The following is an 11,210-nucleotide window of genomic DNA, read 5'->3' on the forward strand; positions in this document are numbered from 1 at the left end:
ACACACAGCCACGCACGAAGAGCATCATCAACAGCAAAAAGGAAGGAGTAAAACGCAAGTTGCAGAACATGGCAGTGGGCCAGTGGCTATCATACCCAGCCAGAAGAAATAGCGCTCAACAGTAATGCCAAAGGAATAGAGCACTCAGCATCTCCCCCAAATTTTTATATTTTTTAATATATATTATTTGCTTTCAATTTTTTAATTGAACTATTCATTAATTAAAATATTAATTAGTTATTAATATTAATGTATTCAAACAGCGATGTAAGTCTGCGCCAGAAACTCTTCTGCATTGTCTTAGGGATTGTCCGCTGGCGAAGAAGATCTGGTTTGCGATTGGCTTCGTGCTTCCGGTGGGATTCTTCTCACACGCAACTGTGGAAGAGTGGGTTGAGAGTTTCCAAGGTTTTGGGTTGACTGTCATGTTGGCTACAACTTGGGTTATTTGGAAGCAGAGATGTCGGTTTTGCTTTAATGGAGAATTGCAGATTGGCCATCGGGTGGTGCGCGAGGTTCACGCATTGTGGGAAGTGATTGCTCGCGTCTACCCTCCGTCTGCGTCGACTCCTCAGCTTCGCCTGGTGCGGTGGCAGCCTCCTCAGGATGGTTTTGTGGCCTTAAACACTGACGGCAGCTCGTTGGGTAACCCAGGTGCGTCTGGGTTTGGTGGGGTTGTGCGCACTAGCAGCGGTGTGTGGAGGGTAGGATTTGCTGGGTACATTGGCGTAACATATTGTCTTCATGCGGAGCTCTTGGCTCTGTTTCATGGTCTTCATGTGTGCTGGCAGAGGGGCTTCCGCCGGGTTGAGGTGTTCACGGACTCTATGGTGGCCCTGAAATTGGTAACCGGGGAGCACTCTATATACCATAGGTATGGGGCGATAATTGGCTGCGTGAAACAGATGCTGCAGCAGGCTTGGGAGGTGCGTTGTAGTCATCTGTTGCGGGAAGGGAATGCTGTAGCGGACTTCATGGCGAAGCTGGGAGCAGGCATGCAGGATGATTTGGTGGTGTTTGAGGATCCGCCACCAGGGGTTGCTCCTCTTCTGCGTGCGGATTGCATGGGCACTTGGCATTGTAGGGAGTAGGAGGTTTTTTTTGCTTTTCTTTGTTTCCTGTTTAAGCTCTTGTTACCAAAAAAAACTTCTCACCAATTCAAATATTCAATGCAGCTTTGACCAAAATTAAAGTATGAAACATATAATGTTATAAATTAAACTATTAATTATTTGATTTATTTAGTACATTAATTTTTAGAGTTTAATGTACACTGACAACCAATCACAACATGCCACGTAGGAGCAATAATAAGTTTCATTTTAAATTATAATTAAATTAAAGATCTATTTTATGATATGGTGAATTCAATTGGATGACTATGTAAAATCTGTTTACACTGACGGTGCATATCCCTTAATTCTAATTTATATGTTCCCTTATAAAGAAAATTCTTAGTTGTTAAATGAATGGTAAATAATGAAACAATGTTTGTCTCTAGTTTCAAGGGCCAAAATAGAGTTTGTAAGTGAAATTCTCACAAAATGTCTTGTCGAGTTTTTGAACATTTTCTCGAAAGGATTTTATTCATCGTTTTGATTTTGTATTTAGGTAAGAAGAATAAAGTGATTTTCATATCATACGTTCTATTTTGATTATAGTAAATTGAAGAATAAAATTTGTGTTCTTACTTCAAAGTTAACCCATGAGTGTTGTGTAAATGAATTTCAATACTATATTCTTATTTTTTTTTCATAGCATCTTGGTGGTGATTTTCTGAATTTTATTGACTTTTATGTGTTTATGATACTTAGTTACTAGTGATATCGGAAAAAAGTAACACAAGAAAGGGGGTTTAAATTGTGTTCACTAAAAACTTGAGTTTTCAAACGATTATAAGTTAAGAAAGAGTTTTCGCAATCATTTGGTGCAGCAGATTTAAAAACAATAAAGTAACAGACGATTAGCACACAACGATATATCCTAGTTCATCCACAAACGATGGGGCTACGTCCAGTCCTTGACTTAACCAAGATTTCCACTAACAAGTATCAATGACTTTTCCTACAACAAGTATTCGATAGGACTTCTCACACAACACGTATTAGACAGGATTCCTCCCAACAAGTATTCTACATGACTTCTTCGATGATCTTTTGCAAGATCGTTTGGCTCTACATGGTTCTCTTCTTACAAGAGGGATTGTAGACTTTTACAGTGCGATGAACTACATAGTGTTTGAATAAGATTTGACTCTTGAGTGTACTTTGTGTTCTAAATCTAGAGAGAGTTGGATAGAGGATTTGACTCATTGGATTTTCTCTCAGACGATAAGGATTTGACTCTTGAGCTTATTGAAGAAATTATTAAGATATAAAGTTCTAGCTTATTTTCTTGAGTCTAAACATCTTCAAGTCCCCATTTTATACTTCAAGTGCTTCTTGAATATGTTGAGAGTCGTTGGAGCGTGTAGAGTATCTTGAGCACTAGTCGTTGGATCAAACAGTCTTCTCGTCAGGTGTATTTAATGTCTTGTACTTCTTTGACGGAGACTTGTTGCTACAATGTGTATCTTTGTTAGATGTTGGTAGCATTTTGAGCCTTGTTCCAGTCCTTGTGTGCGAGAAAGAGGAAACTGATTTTGACAACGTTTTACTTGTTTCATTGAACAAAGTGTTTTGAGAGATATCACATGATTCATTTCACTTGCTTTCTCTTCTTTGAATTTCAGAGGTTCAAATTGAATGTGTCGCTCATTCTCTGGACATTGATCTTCCTGCATCAGTACTTGAGACTGGAGATGATGATCTTCATTAAATGCAGTCTTCTTTGACGAACCATTGGCTTTGAATTTTCTTACACAGCTTGTTCTGATGCTTTAGCTCTTCTCGTTTTCTTGATCAGACGATTTAGCATAATAGACTTCCTTTTGCTTAGGTAGTCTGTCTTGAAGCTTTGAACTTTCTTTTTCTTCGCTTGGTCAGACGATTTTGTATATTTGATTTTTCTTCATTCTGATGGTCTGCCACCTTGCTTTGACCTTTCTTGTACATTGACTGGATTGATCTTTGAGTATAGTCTTGTACTTTGTCATCAGACGATGGAGATGTCATTTTTGAAAGATATTTCCTGAAAAAGAAATTCACATTGAAAGTTTGAGTATTGCATTTAAGCTCTCTGAAAATTGTTATCATTCAAAACATGATAGACGATGTATTCAGCGTTTGAACTTAACAATTAGGACGAGTCTAAAGCCTATCCAAATGATGGAGTAACAACTTATAATTAGATTTCAATTGAGGAAGATGAAACACAAAAGTCTCGATAAAGTACACAGCCAACTGATATTACAAATAGCTTTATCCAAACACTCGTTAACCCCATGCCACTCCCAAGTGAACACAAAGCTTTGGAAGTGCGAGTCAGTCGACGAACAGACCTCAGAGGCATGCTATGCATTGAAATTCCCTAGGGCCACCCCAAAAGTCAAAAAAGATGCCAGCTATGCGAGAAGATTTTCCCAAAGCATGTTCCTAGTGATCACATGAGGACTCTCATACACGAAAGTAGCTAGAAACTTGCGACCCATCATATGGGACATTTAGCAACATGGACAAATTGACGATAAGCCCCAAGGAGGTCAATCTCAACCGCATGAATGTTCAAAATTACTTTTTAATAGATAAATGTTAGTTGTTAGTAAATTAGTACAAATTATCTCTCATTAAGGTTCGGACACTGGATTTTCACCTACAATTACCCTTAGCTCAACCATGTGAGCTACCCATCTCCCCCTCCTGACTGTTCCAAATTGATAACTAGTATTTTGAATAGTAAGTTTTGATAGAACTAACGTCAAAAATTAAAATTGATTTCATTTGTGGAGATTATTTTTCAAAAACAATTATTGAGAGTTTTTACCGATTGATAAATGATAATGATAGGAAAACACTATGCTAAAACTAGGGATGACAATATAACCCGAACCCAACCCGATTTTACGGGTAAAACCCTATATGATTGAGTTTGGGTTTGGTATTGATGAAACCGACAGGGCCGACCCTGGGCCTGTGCAAGCAGGCCCACAGCCCAGGGTCTCCAAAAAGAAGGGGCCCAAAAAAAATTCACATTAAACTTTCCCCAAAAAATAATTTAGTTATAATAATTAATGTTCAAAATGTTATTAATAACTTTAAGTGGTCTAGTGGTTAGTAACTGTTTGGATTCAAACGCGCGACCCCTAGGCGTCTTGCAAGAGGCCAGTTAACAAACGAACCAACATAATGACTTTAATTAAATTTCGAACATTAAATATATAAAGGTATCTGGAAGTTGTATCTCTAAGAGATATTTCTCTTTATTAGGGGTCCATTTTTATTATTTGCACAGGGCCTCCAAAATGTCGGGACCGGCCCTGGAAATCGACACCCGAACCCTAACCCGAACAATATATATGAAATTACAAAACTACTCTTATATATATCATGTTATCAACTTGATTTGTCAACAATTTGATTATATTTGAGCAAACAAGATACCACATTTTCTTGTAAAATAATATAAAACAATTTTTTCACAACAAAATAATATAAGTTACGTTTTATTTTGCAAAAAAAAGCCTACAGCGGGTTTTGGGTTTGATTCCCTAGCTAAAACTAAGAGCAGTAAAGTAACCCATAGTCCAAACTAGGAGGACCAAAAGGGTAATTAAAATGTAACTAAGCCAAGAAGGAATAAACATGGAGAGCTGAGCTAGTTAGTGTGTTGGTGGGAAAGGGAGAACACCAAATCGAAGAAGAAGAAGAAGCTGATTTGCGACGATGGTAGGTTTGAAGCAACTGATACGACGACGTTTCAGTCTCAGAGATTCCATCGCAGCTTCACTACCCACCACGCAACACGAGAAGCTCCGTCACTCACTTCCTTCCCACCATTTGGCTCGCCTCACCCCCAAACGCTTCCTCGATTTGCACCAGGTTCCCTTAATTTTCTCTCTCTTTTTTGATTGCATTGTTAGGCGCAAGAAAATGCAGTAATAATCGATTTTTTAGATATTATTCCCACAATTTTGTGAAAATTTTGAATGTTTTGCAGCTTGGAAATAGGGCAGCGATTGAAAAGGAACGTGCTCGGCTGTAAGTTTTCAATTTTGGTTTTCGGGGTTTCGTAAAGTGGTTGAACTGTAATCAATGTAATGAAGTGTTTTGTGCAGTACAGATGAAATGAATAGGGGATACTTTGCTGATATGGCTGAATTCAAGCAGCATGGTGGTAAGGTATTGCTAATTTAATTTGCAATTTACATTAGGCTGTAGCGAACTCTTTCGTTGCGTATTTTGTTACGATACCATGTCATAAGATACCATGTCATAAGATCAGGGTTGTAAATGGCAGAGAGCGTAGCGTAGTTGCAAGCCCATAAAATGCTATCGAGCACTATAGCGGCATGCTACGCTATTGTGCCGCTATAGCGCGTTTCACACTTCATAATTCAGAGTTTTGTATTGCAATTCAGTTAACCGCATAGCCCATTAGGTAAAGAAAATTAGAATGTTCCCTAAACCCATATTGTTCAGTTTTAGCGGTGAATAGTGGAGTAGCGGTGAACCCCTAGGGTGCTACGCTATTGCGCCGCTATAGCGCGTTTCACACTTCATAATTCAGAGTTTTGTGTTGCAAATTAGTTAACCTCATAGCCCATTAGGTAAAGAAAATTAGGAAATTCACTAAACCCCATATTGTTCGGTTTGAGCTGATTTTTTGCTAAAGTTAGTAAGTGTTCGTGCTTGCTTAGAACCTGACTTCTCTTTTTGGCTTACCTCAAAGCAGTTGGTTCATGGTTGTATATCATTTTGACCAATGTATACATTTATTATCTGATAAGCAAGTAACAGCGGTTGGTGGTTGATAGGGAGAAACTCCCATAAAGCAGCCGCACAGCCAGGATAGGCAGGCTCAAGCAGTGGAGGCGCAAACTGCTATAGGCAGTTAAGAGCAGTTAGTGGGTTAGAAACTGTTGGGTTAGTTATTATTAGTTAGTTACATCAGTTTATGTTAGTTGTGTTCTATCAAAACTGCCTAGGGGTTGTTATTAATTTTCTGGTTACTAAATAGGAGTTGTGGGTGTTAGTCTAGATTATTCAGAAAATCTGTCAAGTGAATAGGAGAGGACTGGCTCTCGAACACGAGTACATGTATAATTATTCAGTAATTCCAATCTACTCTTATCAGTGATTAGAATGGAAGTACATCTTGGTTGTACGGGATAAGAGTGTGACAGATTTATCTGTGATTTGTGCAGATTGCTGAAGCTAATAAAGTGATAATACCCGCAATGGAAGCTGTGAAGTTTCCGGATTTCGAAGTCTGCTACTCGGATGGTAAAACAATGAAGCTTCCTTTCCGTCTTTGTGATAATGTAGTTGGCTCTGATAAATCTTCTGTCCCCAAGGCAACTTTGGTTTGTCTTTCATTTCGAGCAAGCTCCCAGGTAATGGATCATGGCATTGTTTCATAAAGTAAAGATATGACTTATTTTATCTACACCACTGAGTTGTATGCTCATCTAAGTGCTGTCAACACCAACCATGTATGTCTTGAATGGTCAACACATGTGATGGTAGCATCTGTGGTAGTCTTTCTATTCAATTCAAAAGCTGAACAGTATCTGCTATTTGTTTTCCACGGTGAAGGGATTTAAATATAACTAGAGAAATGAGTGTAAATGACAAGAAGAAAAGGATAGAAAGAAGGATATTAAAAGATGCAATGCTATGGAAAGTTACTTCACTCTTCAGCCTAAACAATCCTTATATTTTACTGGCAAATCACTCATATATTGCTACAAATCATGTCGTACCTTTCAAATCCTGAATTAGTGTCTTTTAAACCTTTTGATCAGATCAAAGGTAATTAAGGAATTGTATAGTGCGTTCACTGTATTGTTTGGTATTTTGGTAACAACATTTTGTTTTGGTTTTGACTTACTGTCGCTGCAATAAAATTCCTTTCTATATCCTTCACAGGAAATGATCAACTCTTGGAGCAGGCCTTATGCTGAAGCATTTAGCAAATCCAAAGATGTCCATTTATATCAGGTGATTTTCTGTTTTGTTTAGATTTTGTCCATTTCCTTCTCATTGATTGTGACATATTGATCAGCTATTTATGATGACACATAGCTAAAATCTCCCTCCCCAAATGCTTAGCTTTATGTTCTGAAACTTCCTGAAAGAAAAACTTGAAAGATGCTAAGTGATACATTAAATGCTTTTCCATGTGTGTTTCACAGGTTTTTTGGGTATTTATGAAACTGTGAGAAGGTTACACCATGAAGTTGAAAACTATTTTCAAAGATTCATTTTCCATTTGAAATCTATATTTTAAAATTTTATTTTCTACCTGTGTTGTTTCTCTGGCCATAATCGTTCAGTCTGGTTTAGTTTGTTAAGGATTGAAGAGAGCCTTCTTGTCAACCACTTCCTCCGTTGGATCTAGGGTCCTGAGGTGATCTTATGCTGGGCTTCTCATTGAAAAACCAAATATATGTTAAGCCAAGCTCCTGGGCTGAACCCAAAAAGTTTAAATGGCCACTTTTATTTGAAATTAAAAGTATTACAAATATCAAGAAGTTATTTTTTCGTGAAAACGTTTTTATTTTTTCAAAACAAATATTATCCTAATACCTAAAATGTTAAAATTATCTTAAATACATGATGTTAGATTTTTATATTGAGACTATAGTAGGTATAGTAGTTTTTGTCTGTGGGCCAGTCTTTTCAACAAATTCCCCTTTCCTGGTCCAGGGTTTGATAAGGCCTAGTCGGAGCGTGAAATGTCATCTTATTACTCCCCTCTTACTGGAATTTTTTTATTAGCATGGAAGCTTTGCCATTTGCATTTATCTAACTATTGATCTTCAGATTGGAAGTCAGGATGTTGAATATCCAATAGGTCCCACTTGTTAGGATGTGGAATTGAGTTTTGGAATAGTAATTGGAGTCTTGGACTTTCCAGTTCTAATTAGAATTCCAATTCTGAGTTTGAACCCATTGAATTAAAAAATAATCACAAATATAGTCTTTTCCTAGAAGTTAGGGTAAGCTAGGATAAAAAAATAACTACTCTATAATCAATTATTTGCTTAGACTGCAATGATAACCAAAGAATTCCATCTTCCTTGTACCAAAAACATGTTAAACTTGATATTTCCTATTTTAATGTTCATGATCATTGTCACATGCTGATCCTAGAAATCGTTGCCGTTGACATGCCATTGTTGTCTGCACCTGCCATGTCACTGGCAACAACCTCCTCCGACCACCACCATCAGCATCCTCCAACCACCTCCATTGTCACTACCAATGTCCTATGATTATCATAGCCACCAACTTCCTTTAATAGAATTCCAATTCAATTTGGCTTTATCTCAATTCTTTAGTTATCCACCAATTCCAATTTTGACACAATTAATACTAGCATTCCAAATTTTAATTTGTTAGAAATCCTTAGTTAGAACCACACAACACCACAAAACCTTAGGCTTAAGGCAATGGGTGTGTGTGTTCTTTATTATATATGCACTTGTGCACTTGCTAATCTTGGCAATGTGGGACTTCTTTGAGTTACCACTTCATTATCTCTATTACTCCCCCTCAATTGGGACTCCATTTTTTTTTTTTTTTTTTTGCCTGTGCCTTGAACTCCAGCGGGAACATCAGTGGTCGTCGGACTTGTGCTCCTTCGTCTGAGTCTGCCTTTCGACTTTCTTTGTCTGGGCTAGTACTCTAGCGGGAACATCGGAGTTCCTTGGACTTGTGCTCCTTCATCTGAGTCTGAGGTCTTGGCTTGCGCAAATGGGACTGCCATTTTTGCTTTTTTTTTTTTCAATCTTTTTTTTTTACTTTTTTTTTACGTTTTTTTTTTTTTTTTTTGAAAGCGGAAGTCATGGCTTGGATCAGACCAGCTCTGATACCATGTTAGAAATCCTTAGTTAGAACCACACAACACCACAAAACCTTAGGCTTAAGGCAATGGGTGTGTGTGTTCTTTATTATATATGTACTTGTGCACTTGCTAATCTTGGCAATGTGGGACTTCTTTGAGTTACCACTTCATTATCTCTATTATAATTTCATTATTCAAACGGAAGAGATTATTTCTTTCCGTTTGCACCTTGAATGATCATCTGCAAATTTAATAAGAGGCTTAAGTATTTTATATCAGGTATCATTTATAGATTCATGGCTTTTATGTCGGGGTCCTGTAAAGCGTTTCCTTCTCTGGACAATGAAGAAACCTAATCACAATGAAAGCAATGATACACTTCAGAGGCAGACTGTGTATTCATTTGGTGACCACTATTATTTCAGAAAAGAACTAAAGATACTGAATCTCCTCACAGGGTATGAAAGCTTTTACTTGCTTATTCAATTCATGGCTAGCCAATGAAGTTGAGTTATGAAGAGTACTAACATTTCAATTTCACAGGTATATCTTCCTACTAGATAATTTTGGTAGAGGAAGATGGAAGGGGTCTGGATTGGCAACAGAAGATGAGCTGTCTTCCCTTTTTTCTAGCACATCACTGCTTCTAGATGAGTAATGAGGTAAGACATCTATTTTGATGGCTTGTGCCTTGCTGTAGTCATATCGTATTAAGTAAAATTATTCTTGAAAACCACATTTTTCTAATTTTAGTTTTTTTTAGCATTTTTTTCTATCATTTTGTGGGTGAGAGACGACACTGATGTTCTGTTTTTCAGAGTTTGGGCAATGGTTGACATAATTGGATGCAATTTTGACCAGTCTGTCGGACATTTATGGAGCTACAATTTTGTGAGGGATGGAAAGTGGAAACTGTAACCTAAGGAAACTACGTGAGGATAAAAGTGTTTTTTCTTTTTCGGAAGTACATATAGTTTTTTTAACCATAAATTGAAATTCATTCAAATAAAAGCACATAGGATTTTAGGATAGTCAATAGTATTTGCTTATAATACGTAGCTTTACTCTCGACTTAAGATTATCCTTGACAATGCAATCTTTTGTAACGATCACTACATTATGTGCTGATGAAGAGGGTATCACTTTTTATGTCAGTATAGATCTAAAGATTTTTCACTTTCATCATTGACTGTAAGGCTAAGTGCATGTTTGAAATTCTTTTACTTTTACAATTGATTTATGAAGTCAGTAAATTTTGGAGAGAAGTTTTTGTGAGTTGTTTTTTAGTGTTAGAATTGATTATTGATTATGAGCCGTCAACCGTTGGCACAGCTAGTCACAGGTTTCGAGTTTAACGCTCACCTCCCCATAGGTCGAGGGTTTGAATGAGACCTATGCATCCAATAAAATTCTAGTTGGTGTGCAATTCTCTCTAGGGGGAGGTGTTTTTTGCTTTATTCTGCCATTTTTGTTACTAAAATTAATATTAATTATGAGGCAAGATAAGTTTATCCAAGCACAAAAGAGATGAGTTGTTTTACTTTTATTATTTCATTTCAGCGTATTAGTTTATTACGTGCAGCTACTCAGCGTTGTACCATTACTACAAACCAACTCTCTTCTCTGTGGCTTGAGCATCCATTCTCCTCCATGTGCAAAGCACAATGTCAAATTCACAACCCATCAGGCACTCCTAAACTCACTTATGAACTACGCTTCTATTAGCCTCCATCATCCAGAACCGTGTTCATTGCAAGTTGTGAACAATCAAATAACCACCAAGACAGTGCCTAAGCTATTACCATGTTTGGTTCCATGGTCAAATGCCCTGGAACGCCCCTCAGGGCAGAGATACAAGTCAGCGGTGACACTTGTGCTTGAGGTTTTTGGGTTTCTGAATTATGGGTTTTGGTGTGGAGATAGCATAACCAATTTTATGGCATGATTTTCTCAAAATTCTTATCAATATGTATCAAAGCTTTACACTAAGTTTCCCAGCTTCAAATGAGTGCTCGAATGAGTGGCAAGGATTATTTTGTGGGATGATTCTTTCAAGGTGTAATTGTGGCCTTAATTTGCTTGCTACTATAATCTTATTCAGCTTTACATTGACGCAGTTTAAATACCAGTTTTTATCTAGATATGTAAGCAGTTTACAGTAATGATTATATGCAGAAGAAACCAAGCTTAATCAAAACAAGCAAAAGAAACAGTTATATTTTACAACTCGTGTGCGTAATTGAATTAGTAATCTTGTGAAGTAA

At 37.3% G+C, this 11,210-nt stretch overlaps 1 protein-coding gene across 2 annotated transcripts; it reads left to right on the plus strand.

The window, feature by feature from the left end:
- The first annotated feature begins 4,687 nt into the window (after nt 1–4,687).
- LOC130748044 (uncharacterized) lies at nt 4,688–10,100 on the plus strand. Of its 2 annotated transcripts, none has more exons than XM_057601130.1 (8): nt 4,688–4,976; nt 5,095–5,135; nt 5,213–5,276; nt 6,302–6,490; nt 7,026–7,097; nt 9,226–9,404; nt 9,490–9,608; nt 9,765–10,100. In XM_057601130.1, the coding sequence occupies exons 1-7, from the start codon at nt 4,821–4,823 to the stop codon at nt 9,602–9,604; spliced, it is 816 nt and encodes a 271-aa protein (XP_057457113.1). In that variant the 5' UTR covers nt 4,688–4,820; the 3' UTR covers nt 9,605–9,608; nt 9,765–10,100. The 2 variants fall into 2 exon arrangements, with proteins under 2 accessions (XP_057457113.1, XP_057457114.1); XM_057601131.1 differs by having other exon boundaries at nt 4,884–4,976; nt 5,218–5,276.
- The last annotated feature ends 1,110 nt before the right edge of the window (nt 10,101–11,210 follow it).

This window comes from Lotus japonicus, chromosome 3 (genome assembly GCF_012489685.1).
Source record: "Lotus japonicus ecotype B-129 chromosome 3, LjGifu_v1.2".
Classification (NCBI taxonomy): domain Eukaryota; kingdom Viridiplantae; phylum Streptophyta; class Magnoliopsida; order Fabales; family Fabaceae; genus Lotus; species Lotus japonicus.

Bases quoted from the DNA above. Each gene is read 5' to 3' on its own strand.
- LOC130748044 (XM_057601130.1), top strand. From the start codon at position 4,821: ATGGTAGGTTTGAAGCAACTGATACGACGACGTTTCAGTCTCAGAGAT. The intron at 5,277-6,301 runs GTATTGCTAATT...TGATTTGTGCAG, and splicing joins TCAAGCAGCATGGTGGTAAG to ATTGCTGAAGCTAATAAAGT. The intron at 7,098-9,225 runs GTGATTTTCTGT...ATTTTATATCAG, and splicing joins AAGATGTCCATTTATATCAG to GTATCATTTATAGATTCATG.